General features: G+C 41.0%; 2 protein-coding genes and 1 pseudogene across 2 annotated transcripts; 2 read left to right on the top strand and 1 right to left on the bottom strand.

Annotated features, from left to right (window-relative positions):
- Window positions 1-6,452: 6,452 nt before the first annotated feature.
- LOC128846100 (olfactory receptor 11L1-like) lies at window positions 6,453-7,412 on the top strand. The gene has a single exon (XM_054045173.1). It carries the CDS (start codon window positions 6,453-6,455, stop codon window positions 7,410-7,412), a length of 960 nt encoding a protein of 319 aa, XP_053901148.1.
- Window positions 7,413-13,770: 6,358 nt separating this feature from the next.
- Window positions 13,771-14,583, top strand: LOC128845940 (olfactory receptor 10A7-like). Its single transcript, XM_054045041.1, has one exon. The coding sequence runs from the start codon at window positions 13,771-13,773 to the stop codon at window positions 14,581-14,583; it is 813 nt and encodes a 270-aa protein (XP_053901016.1).
- Window positions 14,584-19,381: 4,798 nt separating this feature from the next.
- LOC128846285 (olfactory receptor 10A7-like) lies at window positions 19,382-20,304 on the bottom strand (annotated as a pseudogene).
- Between the last annotated feature and the right edge of the window lie 259 nt (window positions 20,305-20,563).

The raw sequence follows: 20,563 nt of genomic DNA, 5'->3' as shown, positions 1-20,563 counted from the left end.
CACACACATTCAGCCAAGATCTAACCACATTAAAAAAAAAAGACAAACTAAGAAACAACCTATGGGGTGTGGAAATACAGATAAGGAAAAGTGGGTATATGCAGAAGGTGTTAGGTGTGGTCAGAAGAACAATATAAAAGAGGCTCCCTGGTTGGGTAAAAGTGGGAAGACTCTATAGGATGACCCCAAGGGAAACCCCAGCAGGAACCTGTTAAGAGACACATCAGACCCTACAATATTTTTGAGGATGTGAGTATGACTACAGTCACAGACATGGCATGGGTTTTATGCATGTTGAAGGTATAATCATAGGTTGCCTATCTGGATGCTCCAGTCAAGTGGGAAAAGCCAGTTGGAGCACAGAGAAGATTTAACACCTGGGCCCTCTATCAAAGACATCATTGAGCAATATGGTAGCTGTGTCCAGACATACACAAGCAGGGTGAGGGCTTTCAAAAAACCTGGTTTTCCCTGCAAGAGGGAGACAGAGTCATGGAGAGAAACTGAGGCTAGGCTGGATACCAGGAATTTCTTGGCTTCCTAAGAGGACGTGAGTTTGGTTCACATCTTATCCTATGACTGAAGATGGAAAACCATCAAGATTGACTTGTAGAGAAGCTTTCATTTAGATGAGACTGAATACAATTTCATAGAGTTTAAGGCCAGGACATGGCAGAGTCAATCAATTTTTTTCCCATAGGGCCATGGGGGTCAAATGCACCCCCTGTGTAACTCCACAGAGATAAACAAACTAACAACATGGATGAGTCTAGCCCTTTCAGTTGAGTTATTTCCTCCAGAATCTACTCCCATGCCCATTAAGGATAATCAGAGCATCATAACCTCATAGGTGGCTCCTCAAGGAATTTCCACATGGTCTGTTTGTTTTAGGAGCTATTGATAACTGCTTTCCTGAGCTGAAGGGATGTTCCTTGTATGCTATGCAGAAGCAGAAGCAATGACAGTGCCCCAAGGTATCCTAAGAATAAACAAAATTTCCTGTTATCAGTCCCACACTGGGCAATGGGAAGCAAATGAGATCTCATTTCACACCATGGGACTATTGCAGGGAGCTCAGTGTAGACAGGAAGTAGCTGGCTCAGGGCACAGGGAATGAGGTAGATCCCTTCACCTTTAGGGATCTTCTTCAAGCAAGTGAGTAGCCTGCAGCAGCTGTACCCTTTCTGACTGCTGAGAAAAGAGCGGTTGAGATTTCTCAAGGTCCTGGACAAGGAACCACAGCACACACACCCCAACCAATCCTATTGAGCTAATTGGCTTATTTTGGGGACTGAAGGCCCAACCCTAACCTAGAAACACAATCTCCAAGCAGGGGATTCAGTTTCCATCTAAGCCATTGGCTTCTCTTTGAATAATGCAACTCTCCTGGTTCAGGACACCTGTGTTCCCCCTCTGTGGTCCACCAAGGGCAGCCATGCTAAGTTCTCAACTAATCAGCCATCATTTCTCTTTAGCAGAGACCCATGTCTTTCTCCCTCCTGAACGGGTTTTTGCACAGTTCCCTGCCTACGGTGTGATAACACCAGAAAGCCAGGCCATGTGAAAGGCCAGTGTCTCCTTTGCTTTCTCTTTGAAGGCTATGGACCACTGTAAAATGCGAGTGCCAAGTGTGTTTGGTGTCTACAGGATTCAGGAGCAGCTGAGCAGGGATTTCTTGAATACCAGTGGAACCTGATTCTGGCATTTAGGCACTTAAGTCCCTTCTTGCTCTCGTTTCAAGTAGAGGCAAAGGTAGTCTTACATTTCAGACAGGTGAATTGCAAGCTTGAGTCTCTGATGTTAACCCTTCCATCAGGATTTCAGGCCCAGGAGACGGTCTTCAGTCAAGTAATTGAAGTATTTCAGTAAAGGTCTCCCCTTTGTGTCAGCCATCTTGTTTTCATTGTGAAATTGTATCACCTTTGAGTTCCTCATGAAATGAAAGGAAATATAACACCTTTGAAATTTTGTGAACATTCTTCTAATCTTTATATATCTGCTTTTCAATAAATGGATTCATTAGTTGCTTTCTAGAAAGCTAAAACAGGGTAGAGATGACAAACAGGTTACTCTCTAGTTATATATGTGTGGTGAAGCAGTAGAGAGACTGTAGTGAAGGTTGGGTCAAGGTTTTCAGTTGAACAAGAGTCATTTCCCTTGCTCCATTCTATGTCCATGTGATTATCTAGGACATTACACTTAGAATGTATCACGTCCTTTGGTCTTTTTCTGGTGCATAATAACTTTAACCAGTTTGTTTCCTTCTTCTTTCTTTCCCATATCATCCCTCCACAGACTGTATGCTAGTACTTGAACCCCATCTTTATACTCCAGTGTATTTCTTCCAGGTTAACTGATCCTTCTTAGACCCTTTTTACTCCTCTGTCACCCTCCCCAAACTCATGCCTAACGCTTTCATCAACACCAGATTGATCTCTTTCTCTGGATGTGTTGAACAAAACTATCACTTTCATTGCTACAGAGAGGAATCTTCTTTCTTTTCATACAGCAATGGCATATGTCTGCTATGTTGCCATATCCAACCCTCTGTCTTAGAGGGCTATCATGAACAGGGGCAAATGTGCCTAGATGGCAGCTGGTTCTTGGAGACAGTGAGGGGAGAGGAAAGGGCAACTGTACTGTATAATGGGCACTAGGGGCAGCAGAGGGTTTGGGATTCACTGCACATTAAGTGCCTAGGCCTTTTGAAAATCCTACTAGATGCCTATTTGCATCTGTAGATGCCCAAATATCTTTAAACATTTGTCCCATAACACTCATTGAAAGTCAATGTGACTTAGGCACTTAACTCACTTACATACTTTTGTAAATCCCCTGAGATACCAATGTCCATCTGTCGGTGCCTAATACCTTTGTAAATCTGCCCTTTTTCTCTTTCTAACTGAATTATCTGTGTTTAAATTGAGGATAATACTCTTCTCTACCTCTCACAGCAGCTTGGAGGATAAATACTTTTAAGATTTTGGCAAGTTTCAGAGTAACAGCTGTGTTAGTCTGTATCCGCAAAAAGAAGAACAGGAGTGCATCCGAAAAAGTGGGCTGTAGTCCACGAAAGCTTATGCTCTAATAAATTTGTTAGTCTCTAAGGTGCCACAAGTACTCCTGTTCTTCTTTTTAAGATTTTGGGATGCTCAGAGACTTTGTTGATGGGGGACAGGTAATGGTGACATAGACAGGACAATGGAGTGTATCTCATCAAACTTGTGAAGAGACTGAAGTTAAGCGTTTTACTGTCTGCATGATTTTCCTTTGAGGTTAGATGTTCTCCATCATTAAACTTGTTTTTTATACACTCTTTGATGGGTTTCTCGTTAATGATCCCTTCCCACCTGTTTAAAATTCCCAGCAGCAGAAATGCCCAGGGAGATCTCACCCTCTCACAGAAAGGATCATTTATCCCAGATAAATATTGAATCGAGAAAGTCTTTTGCACTTTCACAAGAAAACACAAGGCAGAATATCCCATCCAAATCAACAGATCTGAGAACACCGTGGGAACAAGCCAGCCTCTAGATCCATGGTGCCGTATATCCTAGGTGAGTGCTCTCACTGCTAGGATAAAACTTATGAAGGAGCTACTTGTGGTCAGAAGAAACCCCTGACCCTAAAGAGGGTTCACAGCTGAGAATGCAAAGCCCAGACCAGTGTTTCTGTCCAGTCCAGACTGAGGCATCCAACTCCCTAAGAGTGCTCGGGACACACTATACCTCTCCTTGACATCTTAGGTGGCTCCCCGCTGAGCGAGCTGGCTTTTGTGAATCCCATTTTGAGGTGCCTATCTCTCCCACCATTCATTCTATAGGATGCCTGGCTGCTAAATTCAGGTTTTGTGAATCCCAGTGATTTTCTAGGGTGCCTATGTCCCTTTGTGGTTTTCTGGTTTGAAGCATCAGAGAAGATGAAACACAGGCCATTCTATCTTCATTCTCTCCCCACTGCAGGATTTTCCCTCATAGAATGTTATCAGCTATGTTTATTGAGGTATATTACAGACACTCTCTGTCTCTCTCTCTTCTCATATACTCTCTCTGTTTCTCACTTAGACCCTTTGCTGACCTGGGAATATTGGATGTATGTAGTGATAGATGAATGTAGCTCATTCTAAATGTACAAAGAGTTGAGGGAGCATGAGTTAATATTGAATCTCCTCTCACTGCTTTCTTGTTAATTTAATTGAAATGTTTGGAAGATGCAAGCCTGGAAAACTAATATTCAAGATGAAGATGTTTTGACATCCATTCCTGGGATGGAGTCCAGTATACATGGGATGTTCTAGAAGTTTTGACTTGAGATTGGTTAGTTATAGACACTGAAAAAGTCCTATTTCTTACTCAACATTTTAATCCTGGGATAGTTTCTTTTTGTGAATTGGGGTCATCTCTTTTTTTCAAGAAGTTCACATATTGAACATTAGATCAGGTCAAAAATATTGTAATTTCACCAAAAATGTCAAAGGAAATTAATATTGTTTTTCTCAACACTTTTCCCTGAATTTTTCTTGTTTCTTTTTTCAAAACAGAATGAATACCCAATAAAGGAATAGTTGTGGTTCTCAATAAACCCAAAACATCATTTTACATTTTTAGAATGCTGGCAAAAATTGGTATTTGTTTTAATTTTTCAAAGGAAATTTTAACAATTTCAATGATAATCAATATTCTCCATTTAGTAAGGAAGCCATTTTTCATCACAGTACAGAACAAAGAAACACAAAAAGTTCAACAAACCTTTTTAGTTTCCCAATTCATAGTTACATTTAATACACCTGTTAGAATCTGCAATGAAATGCAGAGCAACCTGGCCACCAGGAATTTACACAGGGTTTTAGACAAGTTATTTCAGAAGATTTGGAAAGTCTGTGGGCTAGAGGATTTAATGGGAGAACTCACCTTTGTGTAATTTCTGAGTTGGGTGTACTATGAAACAAGTCACATTAAGGCACATAAGTGCTTTTGAAAATCCCACTAGATGCCTAAGTACCTTTCAAAATCAGGCCATTAGACTTTTGAAAATATTACCCTTGCTGCCCAAATCCCTTATGCTTCTTTGAAAATCCCAGACTAAGTAAGCAAGTGTGATTTATCTTCTTGGTCCATAGGACTCTCACAGAAGAATCTCATGCTAAATGAAAAATAAGGCAATAAGAAAGCATTTTTCTCAGTTGAAGTGTATATAATCTTGATGCCAGCTGATGAGCTTCAGTTATAATGAAACTGTTTCCCGATTCAGAAGTATTCAACTAGAAGTATGGGAATCAAACGTCAGGAAATGACCTTTAAGGATGATAGACATGTTTTTATATTTTTGTTAGCTTCACGGGTATACTACTATATATTTTTACGTGTAGGCTGAATGAGGAATTGGAAAGTCAGGAAATCTTATAAAAGTAGACTAAGTAGAAGCGAGGGAGGTGTCTTCCATTATAGAGAATGATTTAAATCTTGACTGTCTCATTTTTCAATTCACTGGGCCAGATATCCAATGCAAGTGCAGTCAAGGGGAAAGATCTTCACCTGGTGTAAACTGGCGTAGCTCTGGAAAGTTATTGCAGCTCTGCTGATATAAAACAGTTTGAAGATATGGGTCCAGATTTTCAAAGGAGTTTATGAGCACCTTAAGATGCATACAGGTTCATAGTGCAATTTTCAAAAGGTCCCGAGTAGGCTGGGCACAAGAAAGCTCATCTAGCTTTGAAAGCTCCACTAAAGGGCTAGAATCACAAAGGCTTGTTGATATTGTCAATGTGCTTAAATTTTAGGCATCTAGAAAACTACTGGGATCATCTGCTCTGGTGTGGGGCAGAAATGTGGGCACCTGGGGGACTTTTACAACCAAAATTTAGGCACCGAACAAGTTTAGGCATCTTCGGGTTTGGGGGGCTTCTGAGTGGCGATTTTGTGAATTCCAGAGGGGCCTGATTATGGGATTTCGGTGCCTAAAGTGGCAGTTAGGCAGCGGAATCCTGTTGTGACTCAAGTCCTAGGCAGCTACCTAAATAACTTTGAAAATCAAGCCCAGGTTGCTTAAGAAAGAAAGTTGTCTGTCAGTTTTCAGTAACTCAGAAGGGATTTGGATTCTTTCCAAACAAGTGTATGGGAAGAGTTGGGAAAACATGGTGTGTGCATGATACCAATGAGATCAGAATTAGAGTTGGAAGAAATGGAGATGGCACCAGTTGTATCAACCAGGTTTGTGGCTAATGAAATGTCAAGTCACTTTTAAGCTACCATCAGATGCCTCAAGCATCAGCAATACCAAAAAAATGAATGTTCATTGTCTCAACTATCAGCTTAAACTTACCACCAGTAATCAGCAGGAAAAGGGGAGTTTAAATTATCTTTATAAATTATAATGATTGACTCTGTATTAATTTTCTAACTTCATCAAGTACAATTGTAGAGGTTTTGTTTAATTTTCTGTAGGGACTGTTCATGGAAAATAGAGACAGGAGAAATCAATCAGTGACGGAATTCAGCCTTCTGGGATTCGGGAATCTCCCTGAACTGCAGACCCTTCTCTTCCTGGTGTTTCTAGTGATCTACATTGCGACCATGGCCGGGAACATCCTCATCGCAGCACTAGTTGTGGCTGATCAGCACCTTCATACCCCCATGTATTTTTTCCTTGGGAACTTGTCTTGTTTAGAGACCTGCTACAGCTCCACTGTCCTGCCTAGAATGCTGGCCAGTCTCCTGTCTGGGGACAGAACCATATCTGTTAGCAGCTGCATCATACAATTTTATTTCTTTAGTGCTCTGGTGGGTACAGAATGTTTCCTCTTATCCATGATGTCATATGATCGGTATTTAGCGATATGCAAACCACTGCATTATGCAGTCCTCATGAATGATAGGTTCTGTCTCCAGCTAACTGTTGGATCTTGGATGAGTGGGTTTCTGGCTATGATCATAGTAATAATATTGATGTCACAGTTAACTTTTTGTGGTCCAACAGAAATAAACAGTTTCTTTTGTGATTTCATCCCAGTAATAAAACTCTCCTGCAGTGATCTCCATGTGCTGAAGGTGGTTGCTTTCATATGCTCTTCAGTATTCTCAGTGATTCCATTCATTTTAACTCTGACATCCTACATTTGCATCATCATCACCATCCTCAGAATCCCTTCCACCACTGGGAAGCAAAAGGCATTTTCCACCTGCTCTTCGCACCTCATTGTTGTTACCATTTACTATGGGACACTAATCATTGCCTATATGTTACCAAAAACTGATACATTGAGAAACCTGAATAAAGTATTCTCTGTCTTCTACACTGTCATTACACCTTTGCTCAACCCCCTCGTCTACAGCCTGAGAAACAAAGAAGTCAAGGAGGCCCTCAGAAAAGCTCTAAGTAAATGTGTGGCTTTTGCAAGAGTCATGGAAATGTAGGGTTGGAAGGGAACTTGAGAGGTCATCTCGTCCAACCACCTGCACTGAGGCAGGAACAAATAAACCTAGACCATCCCTGAGACGGGTTTGGCAGTCTGTTGTTAAAAATCTCCAGTGACTGGGATTTCACAACCTCTGTTGGAAGTTTGTTTTTCGACCTTAACTATCATTATAGATAGAATCTTTTTCTTCTATCTAACCTAAATCCCTTGCTGCAGATTAAGCCAGTTCCTTGTTGTCCTGCCTTCTGTGCACATGGAGAACAATTGATCACTCTCCTTGTTAGACCAGACCTTAACATTTTTGCGGACAGTTATCAGATTCCCCCTTCAGTCTTTTTTCTCAATACTAAATATGCCCAGTTTTTTTTTAAGCTTTTCTCACACATCAGGTTTTCTAAAGCTTTCATCATTTTTGTTGCTCTCCTTTGGACTCTGCATTTTGTCCACAGCCTTCCTAAAATTCATATAGTCCAAGTTAACGTTTTTAAGGTAAAATAAAATGTGAAATTATTGTTATGGGATTGTCTCTTGTTATTTGAATATTACTTATTCATGCGAGTGGTCCTATTGAAGTCAACAATACTAGGCATGTGAATATAGGTTGTAACTGGAATTTCTCAAAGGTAGCTCAATGGGTTGTTTCAAAGGAAGTTCAATGGGATTTTTTTATTTCTAGACACCCTTAGAAGTCCCAACCTCCACACACAAAAACCTGTAGAGGTGATGGATTAGGGGGCAGAGTGCAGAGGGGGAAGCCAACGGGGCATGTTAAATTAACTTATCATATGGCTTTGAATTTTATCCCACAAGTGTAATCTCTACTGTTAGGATATAGATATTCAGGCCTGTCTCTAAAGGCATATATTTTAAGAATTTAGGTACATGTTTCTCACATAGCTAGTTATAGAGGAATAAAAGAAAGAATCAAAATCACTGTCTGCCTGTGTAAGGGCCTTCTCGTACTGTGACAGTCTGAGGCCCTGTTCTTAAACTAAGGCCTTTGGCTAAGCAGCAGAGGCAGCCATAAACTGGGAAGCCTATGGTCACAGCCTCACATTCCAAAGTAATCACATTGAAATAAGGCAATCTGGGGCTGTTATAAAGGTGATCCGACCTATCACCTCCAGAGGAAGGGAAGAGCCTAAAAAATTTAAAGGAAACTGATTGGTATTTGGTTTAATTTATCAAAGGAAATTTTAACAATTTCAATGATAATCAATATTCTCCATTTAGTAAGGAAGCCATTTTTCATCACAGTACAGAACAAAGAAACACAAAAAGTTCAACAAACCTTTTTAGTTTCCCAATTCATAGTTACATTTAATACACCTGTTAGAATCTGCAATGAAATGCAGAGCAACCTGGCCACCAGGAATTTACACAGGGTTTTAGACAAGTTATTTCAGAAGATTTGGAAAGTCTGTGGGCTAGAGGATTTAATGGGAGAACTCACCTTTGTGTAATTTCTGAGTTGGGTGTACTATGAAACAAGTCACATTAAGGCACATAAGTGCTTTTGAAAATCCCACTAGATGCCTAAGTACCTTTCAAAATCAGGCCATTAGACTTTTGAAAATATTACCCTTGCTGCCCAAATCCCTTATGCTTCTTTGAAAATCCCAGACTAAGTAAGCAAGTGTGATTTATCTTCTTGGTCCATAGGACTCTCACAGAAAAATCTCATGCTAAATGAAAAATAAGGCAATAATAAAGCGTTTTTCTCAGTTGAAGTGTATATAATCTTGATGCCAGCTGATGAGCTTCAGTTATAATGAAACTGTTTCCCGATTCAGAAGTATTCAACTAGAAGTATGGGATTCAAACGTCAGGAAATGACCTTTAAGGATGATAGACATGTTTTTATATTTTTGTTAGCTTCACGGGTATACTACTATATATTTTTACGTGTAGGCTGAATGAGGAATTGGAAAGTCAGGAAATCTTATAAAAGTAGACTAAGTAGAAGCGAGGGAGGTGTCTTCCATTATAGAGAATGATTTAAATCTTGACTGTCTCATTTTTCAATTCACTGGGCCAGATATCCAATGCAAGTGCAGTCAAGGGGAAAGATCTTCACCTGGTGTAAACTGGCGTAGCTCTGGAAAGTTATTGCAGCTCTGCTGATATAAAACAGTTTGAAGATATGGGTCCAGATTTTCAAAGGAGTTTATGAGCACCTTAAGATGCATACAGGTTCATAGTGCAATTTTCAAAAGGTCCCGAGTAGGCTGGGCACAAGAAAGCTCATCTAGCTTTGAAAGCTCCACTAAAGGGCTAGTATCACAAAGGCTTGTTGATATTGTCAATGTGCTTAAATTTTAGGCATCTAGAAAACTACTGGGATCGTCTGCTCTGGTGTGGGGCAGAAACGTAGGCACCTGGGGGACTTTTACAACCAAAATTTAGGCACCGAACAAGTTTAGGCATCTTCGGGTTTGGGGGGCTTCTGAGTGGCGATTTTGTGAATTCCAGAGGGGCCTGATTATGGGATTTCGGTGCCTAAAGTGGCAGTTAGGCAGCGGAATCCTGTTGTGACTCAAGTCCTAGGCAGCTACCTAAATAACTTTGAAAATCAAGCCCAGGTTGCTTAAGAAAGATCGGTGTTTCTGTGCAGCACAGACTCTGGCATCAAACTCCCTAAGAGTGCTCGGGACACACTTCACCTCTTGACATCTTAAGTGGCTCCCATTTTGAGGTGCCTATCTCTCCCACCATTCATTCTATAGGATACTTGGATGCTAAATTCAGGTTTTGTGAATCCCAGTGATTTTCTAGGTGCCTAAGTCCCTTTGTAGTTTGCTGGTTTGAAGCATCAGAGAAGATGAAACACAGGCCAGTCCATCTTCTTCATTCTCTCCCCACTGGAAAACTAATACAGAAGGTGAAGTGATTTTGACATCCACTCCTGTGATGAAGTCTCAAATTCTTGTGAAGATCTAGAAGTTTTGACTTGAGATTGGTTAGTTATAGGCGCTGAGAAAGTCCTGTTTCTTGCTCAACATTTTAATCCTGGGATAGTTTCTTTTTGTGATTTGGGGTTATCTCTTTTTACCAGAAGTTCAGATATTGAACAGTAGATCACATCAAAAAATATTTCAATTTCTGCCAAAAATTTCAAAGGAAATGAATATTTTTTTTTGTCTACACCTCTCACTGATTTTTTTTCATGTTTTTTTAAAAAAACAATGAATATCCAATAAAGGAATATTCGTGGTTCTCAAAAAATCCAAAGCATCATTTAACATTTTTAGAAAGCTTGCAAAAATTGATATTTGTTTTTATATTCCAAAGCCAATGTTAACAATTTCAATGAATATCAATATTCTCCTTTTAGTCAGTTAGCCATTTTTAATCACAAACAAGAGCAAAAAAAACCACACACACAAAAATCAAAAACACTCTTCAGTTTTCAAATTCATAGTTACATTTAATACACCTGTTAGAATCTGTGATGATATTCAGAGAAACCAGTGAGACAGGAATTTACACAGGGTTTTGGACATGTTATTTCAGAAGAATTGGTATGTCTGTGGGCTAGAGGATTTAGTGGGACAACTCACCTTCATGCTTTCATGTGGTGTGAGGACTATGAAACAAATAACTTAGGGCCACATTTAGGTCCTTAATTTCTTTTGAATATCCCACTAGGTGCCTAAATATCTTTTAAAATCAGGCCATTGGGCACTTTTGAAAAATTTACCCTTTGTGCCTAACTCCATTAGGCTCCTTTGAAAATTCCAGCCTACCTGAACAAGTGTAATTGATCTTCTTGGTCCTTTGAACTATCACAGAAGAGTCTGACATTAAACAAAAAATAAGGCAGTAAGAGAGCATGTTTCTCAGCTGAAATATATATAATCTTGATGCCAGTTGCTGAGCTTCAGCTCTTAGAAAACGGTTTAGAAATTCGGAAGTATTTAACTAGAAGGTTGTGATTTAAACATAAGTAACTTTGACTTTTAAGGGGGATAACAGAGATATTTTTGTACTTTTGTTAGCTTCGCAGGTATACTATTATATATATTTTACTTGTAGGCTGAATGAGGAATTGGAAGGTCAGGAAATCTTACAAAAGTAGACTAAGTAGAAGTGAGAGCGGTATCTTCCATTATAGAGAATAGTTTAAATCTTGACTATCTCATTTTTTGAATGCACTGGGCCAGATATTCAATGCCACTGCAGTCAATGGGTCAGATCCCCATCTGGTTTAAACCTGTGTAGCTCCTGAAAGTTATTGCAATTCTACTGATATAGAACAGTTGAAGATAAGGGGTCAGATTTTAAAAGGCATTTGTGGGTGCCTCATGATGCATACAGGCGTGCAGTGCAATTTTCAAAAGGTCCTGCGTAGGTTGGGCACCATCTAGCTCAGCCAGCTTTTAAAAGTCCAGTAAAGGGCAAGATTCAAAAAGGTACTTTGTTGGCATTGTCAATGTGCCTAAATTTTAGGCTCCTAGAAATCCACTGGGATGGCCAGCCATGGTGTGGGGCAGAAACATAGTGACCTGGGAGACTTTTACAACCAAAATTTAGGTGCTGATCAAGTTCAGGCACCTTCAGGGTTTGGGGGCAGCTGAGTGGGGGTTTTGTCAATCCCAGTGGGGCCTGATTCTGGGATTTAGGTGCCTAAAGTGGCAGTTAGGAAGCTAAATCCTGTTGTGACTCCAGTCCTAGGCAGCTATTGACATCTTTGGCCACCTAAATAACTTTGAAAATCAGACCCTCATTGCTTAAGAAAGGAAATTGTCTGTCAGTTTTCAGTGATTCAGAAGGGATTTGGATTCCATCCATACTACTGTATGGGAACAGTTAGGAAAGTGTGGTACCTGCTGTAACCGTGCCTTAGTGGGTCACAACTGAGGATGCCAAATTCAGGACGAACTGCTGAGAAATAGGAAAGATACACCCCAAGACTGATGGCTAATCCCCCATAGGATATACCAAACTAGCAACAAAAGTAAACTTGTTTCACCACACTGGATAACAAGAAGACATAAAGGCAGTTTCCTCTGGCATTCCAGTTCTTATATCACCACCAAAAACACTGGATTCAAAGATGAGTGGTTCTTTACAATCTCATCAAATAATAGGTTCTTCTGATCCCAAAGGACCAGCTACACACCCAGGTCAATATATAACTTAGATCTTATCCAAAAATCACGCTGATGCCAATCTTTTAGTGTCTAAAATCTAAAGGTTTATTCGTAAAAAAGAAGAAAGAAAGGTGGGAGTTAAAATTGGTTAAAGGAATCAATTGCATACAGTAATGGCAAAGTTCTTGGTTCAGGTTTGTAACAGTGATGGAATAAACTGCTGGGTTAAGTCAAGTTTCTGGAATACATCCACAGCTTGGGTGGGTCATTCAGTCCATTGTTCAGAGTTTCAGTTTGTTGCAAAGTTCCTCCAGAGGTAAGAGGCAGGATTGGAGACATAATGGACGTGTTTCCAGGGCCTTTTATAGCTTTTTCTATGTGGAGGGCATCCCATTGTTCTTACTGTGGAAAATTACAGTAACCAGATGGAATTTGGAGTCACATGGGAAAGTCCCATGTCTATCCATTTTGCTCAGCCATTGCAGGAAGCCATTACCTATACTCCAGACAACAAGTTTGCATGACAGTCCACTCAGTGTAGATGGGCATTTCCCATGGTCCATTTTCAACCAAGTGTTTCTTGATGAACCATTTAACTTGAATAGTCCCTTCAAGATGTGCTGGGCGCTATCTTGTGGGCTATACCCCAGGAGCAAACATTTGAAATCCAGGTATAGAGCCAATACTTATAACTTCAAATACAAAAATGATACATGCATACAGATAGCATAATCATAACCAGCAAAACATAACCTTTTCATAGACATCTCACTCAACAACCTTTGTACAATATTTGCTGCAAATATAGAACAGTGGTTGCAACAATGATCTATATGGTCATATTTTAATCAGATAATATCACACCTGCATGATACCAAAGGAGACCAGAGTTCGAGTTGGAAGAAATGGAAATTGCATTTGGTTGTATTAACAAGGTTTGTGGCTAATGAAATGTCAAGTTACTTTTAAGCTGACATCAGATGCCTCAAGCATCAGAGATACCAAAAAATGCATGTTCACTGTCCGGAGTATCAGGTCAAAAATAACATTAGTAATCACCAGGAAAATGGGAGTTTAAATTATAATCTTTATAGGCTTAAATTATTGACCCTATATTAAATTCCTAACTTCATCAAATAACATTGTAAAGCTTTGTTTAACTATCTTTTTGGGACTGGTCATGGAAAACAGAGTGAGGGGAAATCAAACAGTGACAGAATTCATTTATTTATTATTGTGAGTTATTTTCTGTAGATACAACCCATGGAAGACTCCAAATGGGGAAATCAAACAGGCGTCACAGAATTCATCCTCCTGGGATTTGGGAATCTCCCTGAACTGCAGGTCCTTCTCTTCCTGCTGTTTCTAGTGATCTACATTGTGACCATGGCTGGGAACATCCTCATCGTTGTGCTAGTTGTGGCTGATCAGCATCTTCACACCCCCATGTATTTCTTCCTGGGGAACTTGTCCTGCTTGGAGACCTGCTACACCTCAAACATCCTGCCCATGTTGCTGGCCAGTCTCCTGACTGGGGACAGAACCATTTCTGTTGCGGGCTGTATTGTACAACTGTATTGCTTTGCTTGTCTGGTAGCTACAGAATGTTGTCTCCTAGCAGTGATGTCTTATGATCGGTATTTAGCCATATGCAAACCCCTGCATTATGCAGCCCTTATGAATGATCAGTTTTCCCTCCAGCTAGCAGTTGGGTCTTGGCTAAGTGGCTTTACAGTCAGTACCAACACAGCATGTTGGATGTCACAAATGATTTTCTGTGGGCCCAATGAAATTGACCATTTCTTTTGTGATTACATCGCATTGCTCAAATTGTCCTGCAGTGACACCAGCAAGATGGTTCTTGTGATCTTCCTTCTCTCCTTCATAATGATTCTTCTTCCATTTCTCTTAACCCTGACATCTTACGTGTGTATCATCAGCACCATCTTGAGAATCCCTTCCACCACGGGAAGGCAAAAGGCTTTTTCCACATGCTCCTCTCACCTCATCATGGTCACAATTTTCTATGGGACCCTAATCATTGTGTACATGCTCCCAGACACTGCTGAATTGTGAGACCTGAACAAAGTGCTCTCTGTCTTCTACACTGTCCTGACTCCCCTGGCCAACCCCCTCATCTACAGCCTGAGAAACAAAGAGGTCAAGGAGTCCCTGAGAAAATCTCTAAGTAAGACTATGACTTTTATAACCAATCACAAACTATGTTGTAGGCATTTATGGTAAGTTGCAATCAAATATATAGAAAGTATCAGGAGGTAGCCGTGTTAGTCTGTATCTACAAAAACAAGAAGGAGTCTGGTGGCACCTTAAAGACTAACAGATATATAGAAAGGGAGCTCATCATGCGATGCAATGTAGCAAACCACAGCTCATGTGGGTGTCCTTAATTATTAGGGCTGTTCTATTACCTATAGTAAGACCCCAAGTGTGAGGAAGGGCCAGTTTAAAAGTATGGACTGCAGGGCCAGTATAGGTTGACTCATAAGATATAGTCTGGATGGACCCTGGATCTGCTTGCGGTAATGTGAGTCAAATGAGCTGCACTGAAAGATGGGCAGGGATTTTAGGGGTTTAAGTAGCGATGAATTTCTCCTCAGTACAGATGGTCTACATGAGGTATACATTGTTTGCAGTATTGTTGTAGCTGTGTTTGTCCCAGGATATTAAAGACACAAGTTGGGGGAGGTGATATCTTTTAGTGGACCAACTTCTGCTGGTGAAAGAGACAAGCTTTTGCTCTTACATGGAGCTTTTCTTCAGGTCGGAGAAAGGTACTCAGAATCACAGCTAAATACAAGGGTGGAATAGATAAGGAGTTAACACATGTTGCAAGAAATCATTGAAGGTGAAGTAGGCAGTTAACACTTCTACAATAATCGGACAAAGTGGGGTTAGTGGGTTACAGATGGTTATAATGTGCCAGAAATCCAGTCTCTTTGTTAAGAACATGCTTTTTTGCTGTCTAGCAGATTTATGAATGTAAGTATAATTAAAAATTACAATGCATACTCACTGGGGGCCACATCCTGAAAGAAATCTTTCCCAAACTCCTTCTTTTGGCCTTCAAACAACCCCCCAACATCACCAAGCTCATTATCAGAAGTTCCCCACCAGGATCCACCAAAACAAAGCAGCACCAGCCCCTGCCATAACAACAGATGCAAAACTTGGAGACATATATCCACTGCTACAATGGTCAATATCCTCACAAGGCACCTTTCAAGTTCCATGGGCCTAACATGTGGTGTACCTCATCCAGTAGGCATTCTCAGAGCAAGCCCAACTGCACACAAAATGTCAGGGAGAGGAGGCAGCTTCTCTTATAAGCTTTAGCCCACTGTTCAGGGCACTCACCAAAAATATGGGAGACCCCCAGGTCAGTTTCACTCTTTGCCTGAGAAATAGAAGGGATTCAAACATGGGCTTTCTATGTTTTGGCTACATGCTCTAACCACTGACTTAAAGGTAGGTTTGAAGGATGAGATTTTTATTGGTAAATGAGGGTAAACGTCAATTTCACCCTACACACACAAAACAACAAAAATATTTCCTTTGAATAGAAATTTATGGATAGGCAAAGTAAGACAAATGCTGCTTGGGAACTTATTAGAATTTGATGTAAGGATATTTACCTTGTATATTTTGTTATGTGATTTCAGTTTCTGTTTTAGTGATTATAAAGTTTTAACTTTTTGAAATTAACGTCTCCTGTCGTTAAATAATGACACACTCTCTTGTCTGTCCCCCCCATTATTTCCCACAACTACGAACATTTAAACTGATAAAAATCAGAAAAAAATACTTAAAACTTATGATGTTGCACAACTGTGATAATTATCAGAGGGGTAGCCGTGTTAGTCTGAATCTGTAAAAAGCAACAGAGGGTCCTGTGGCACCTTTAAGACTAACAGAAGTATTGGGATCATAAGCTTTCATGGGTAAGAACCTCACTTCTTCAGATGCAAGTAATGGTAATTTCCAGAGACAGGTATAAATCAGTGTGGAGATAACGAGGTTAGTTCAATCAGGGAGGGTGAGGTGCTCTGCTAGCAGTAGAGGTGTGAACACCAAGGGAGAAGAAACTGCTTCTGTAGTTGGATAGCCATTCGCAGTCTTTGTTTAATCCTGATCTGATGGTATCAAATTTGCAAATGAACTGGAGCTCAGCAGTTTCTCTTTGGAGTCTGGTCCTGAAGTTTTTTTGCCGTAAGATGGCTACCTTTGCATCTGCTATTGTGTGGCCAGGGAGGTTGAAGTGTTCTCCTACAGGTTTTTGTATATTGCCATTCCTGATATCTGACTTGTGTCCATTTATCATCTTGCATAGTGACTGTCCAGTTTGGCCAATGTACATAGCAGAGGGGCATTGCTGGCACATGATGGCATATATAACATTGGTGCACGTGCAGGTGAATGAGACGGTGATGTTGTAGCTGATCTGGTTAGGTCCTGTGATGGTGTTGCTGGTTTAGATATGTGGGCAGAGTTGGCATCGAGGTTTGTTGCATGGGTTGGTTCCTGAGTTAGAATTGCTATGGTGTGGTGCGTGGTTGCTGGTGAGAATATGATTAAGGTTGGTGGGTTGTCTGTGGGCGAGGACTGGCCTGCCTCCCAAGGTCTGTGAAAGTGAGGGATCATTGTCCAGGATGGGTTGTAGATCACTGATGATGCATTGGAGAGGTTTAAGCTGGGGACTGTAGGTGATGGCCAGTGGAGTTCTGTTGGTTTCTTTTTTGGGCCTGTCTTGTAGCAGGAGGCTTCTGGGTACACATCTGGCTCTGTTGATTTGTTTCTTTATTTCCTTGTGTGGGTATTGTAGTTTTGAGAATGCTTGGTGAAGATCTTGTAGGTGTTGGTCTCTGTCTGAGGGGTTAGAGCAGATGCGGTTGTACCTCAGTGCTTGGCTGTAGACGATGGATCATGTGATGTGTCCGGAGTGGAAGCTGGAGGCATGAAGGTAGGCGTAGCGGTCGGTGGGTTTTCGGTATAGGGTGGTGTTAACACCTCAGACCTTGGGAGGCAGGCCAGTCCTCGCCCACAGACAACCCGCCAACCTTAAGCATATTCTTATGGGGAACACCGATCTTCACAGTTTTTTTTATCATGCTGCAGCTTTGGTGTCAAATGGGCATGCCTAGAGGCAGAAATTTAGGCACTAAGGAAATGTTGACAGTACAAATTTAGGTGCCTAGGGCCAGATTTTTAAAGGTATGGATTTCAATAGGTGTTTAGATGCTTTTGAAAATCCCACTAGGCACCTAAATACCTTTAAAAATCTCTCCATTAGTTAGTTTAGGTGCCTACAGAGTTTATTGGCAGAAGAACAGGTGTTTGTGGATTGCAGTGGTGCCTAAACCTGCCTAAATCTCATGTTGAGGTGCTAAGTCCCTTTGTGGATCTGCGCTTTGGTGACCAGCAGGGGTGAAAGTGAACTGGTAGGGGCAGGTATGGCATACCGGTAAGAACTGCATTGGCCCATACCTAGCCCACATTAAAGCACTTTAATGTCCCTGCCCCTTTTGCCTCCCCTGTAGGCAGCCCTGCTGGTAGGGTTCTTACCGGCAGGGCCGCCTACAGGGGAGGCAAGCTTTAAGACTGTCCTTTGCTGTGGCAGTACTTTAATGTCAGGCCCTTTAAATCAACATGGGAGCTCCAGCAGGCCAGGCGGCCTAGAAGGGCCGGCTGGGGGATGCTGACCCCCCGCCCCGCCCCTTCCACCTGAGGCCCGCCCCGGCCCCATACCAGTAAGTGTCCTGACTTACTTTTACCCCTGGTGACCAGACATCATTTTCACCTGCTCTGCTGCTACCAGTCCTATTTATTGAGAGCCTTACACAATAGGTCTGAGACATCAGTGTGTTACTCCACTTTCAACATCCTTGCCATGATTCAGCCCCCTCCTTGATGCCAGTACAATGGCTTTAATTTCAAAAGTTTCAAAGGAAAGTAGAACATGAATGTCCACCGCCTTGCACCTTGAGTACTCATTCACACCTCTGAATGAGACTATAAATGTCAATGCAGTCATTTCTGATTTACACCAGAGTCTTTTAGAGAGGAACCAGGACCTATCATTCTATTCTGGTAGCATTTTACATCTGCTCTGTCATTCTTCTGTACAGGTGTAATCCATTACAGAAGACACAATGTCATGGAAAATTATGCCCGCATATACCGTGGTTTATTTCAAACCTTGGCAAAACAGGGCAGTGGTGAATGAGAATTCAGAAGGAAGTTTCCTCACATGTGGACACTTCTGCCAGGAAGGAGTGACTGAACTACCAGCTTACTTTGCCACAGTCAACCAACCATTCATGATTAAATTAATAGCTGCTGGTCAGCATTGACCTTAAATTTGCAATCAACCTAGAGGTAATGCTGTTCATATCCCTTTCCCAGATCTAGGCAATCCATTCACAATAAATACATGTAATTAGAGGACAATCATGTGCACATATCATCTAACATACAATGATTTGACATACAGAACATCAACATTTTTTTCCAAAAATCCGATTTTTCAACATCATTTTTCATTGTAAATTTTAGCTGAGATGAAAAAAAAATCTATGCATATTAATCTGAATTGTAGATGAGTTTTTGTAATTTTTCTCTGTGTTTCAAGCAGCTACAGAGACAAGCATCATTTCTGAAACTTTGGTGACTTTTTTGGCCAAAATGTTTAATTTCAAGCCCAACAAAAAATTGACAAAATGTTAACATTTTTGCATGTTCCATTTTGCAGTGTTTCAACACTAGTTCAGCCATAACATTGAATGCCATGGTTGTCAATGGAGCTACTCCAAATTTGCACAATTGTGTAACTGATATCAGAACAAGTTCTGTGCCCAAATTACTTTCTTTGAGAAAATATTTTTCTCTTCATCCTGTCCCCCTACAGTCTCCTTAGAGCCACTTTCACTTCCTTGTTCCTCAGGTGATAGATAAAGGGGTTCAAGGTGGGGGTGATGGTTGTGTATATCAGAGCCAGCACTTTGTTGCTGTCTGGTGAGTCAGTGAACTTGGGTCTAAAATAGATCAGGCTGCCACTCTTGTAATACAATGTCACCACAAAGAGATGTGAGGAGCAGGTGGAGAAGGCTTTGTGTCTGCCTTCAGTCAATGCCATCTTTAAGATGGTGGAGATGATAAAGGTGTAGGACACAATAATGAGAGAAAATGGAGTGAAGATAACCAGTATCGTAGCTGTAAACAACTGCATTTCATACTGAGATGTGTCAATGCAAGAAAGCTTAATCAATGGGGGAATATCACAGAAGAAATAGTTAATCTGATTGGACCCATAAAATGGCAAGGTGAAAACCCAGGCTGTCTGTACTAGGGACACCACATTACCACTGAACCATGAGAGAACTGTCAAGGAAAGGCAGACCCTCCCATTCATGATGAGCCTGTATCTCAATGGGTTGTATATAACCATGTAGTGGTCATACGCCATGGCAGCAAGTAGGAAGCACTCTGAGGCCCCAAAGAATAGCAGGAAATACATTTGGGCAACACAGCCCACCAGCATCTTGGGGACAGTGCCTGAGGTGTAGCAGATCTCCAGGAAGCATAAGACTCGGAGAAAGAAATATATGGGGGTGTGATGGGCTGTGTCCATGGTGATAAGTTGCCCATCAGGGTAATGGTGTAAATGAACAGATAGATGGAGAACAGAGGCACCTCCAGCTCATGGTTTTTGGATAATCCTAGTAGAATGAATTCAGTCACCGTGGTGAGGTTCCCCCTTCTTGATTCCATTGCATATTTCATCTGTGGGAGACAACTAATAAGAAGATATCATGTGAAGAAATGACCCACTGAAGGAAATAAGGAGAAATAGTCAAAGGCTCACATGGAATTTAGGGTCCCAACTCCCATGGCCATTGAATGGGAGTTGGAGCCCAGATCCTCAAAGATATGTCAGTGGCTAAACTTTCATTGTTTTCTATGCGAGAAAAAATGTCTCAAGGGAAAGAATCATTCCCAAAAGTTCATAGTTTCAGTGTAAAATATCAGGACTGCCTGGAAC

Source organism: Malaclemys terrapin, chromosome 12, assembly GCF_027887155.1.
Source record: "Malaclemys terrapin pileata isolate rMalTer1 chromosome 12, rMalTer1.hap1, whole genome shotgun sequence".
Classification (NCBI taxonomy): domain Eukaryota; kingdom Metazoa; phylum Chordata; order Testudines; family Emydidae; genus Malaclemys; species Malaclemys terrapin.
This window is presented reverse-complemented; position numbering and strand designations above follow the sequence as displayed.

Excerpts from the sequence above, each read along its gene's own strand:
- LOC128846100 (XM_054045173.1), top strand. The coding sequence starts at position 6,453 with ATGGAAAATAGAGACAGGAGAAATCAATCAGTGACGGAATTCAGCCTT.
- LOC128845940 (XM_054045041.1), top strand. The coding sequence starts at position 13,771 with ATGGAAGACTCCAAATGGGGAAATCAAACAGGCGTCACAGAATTCATC.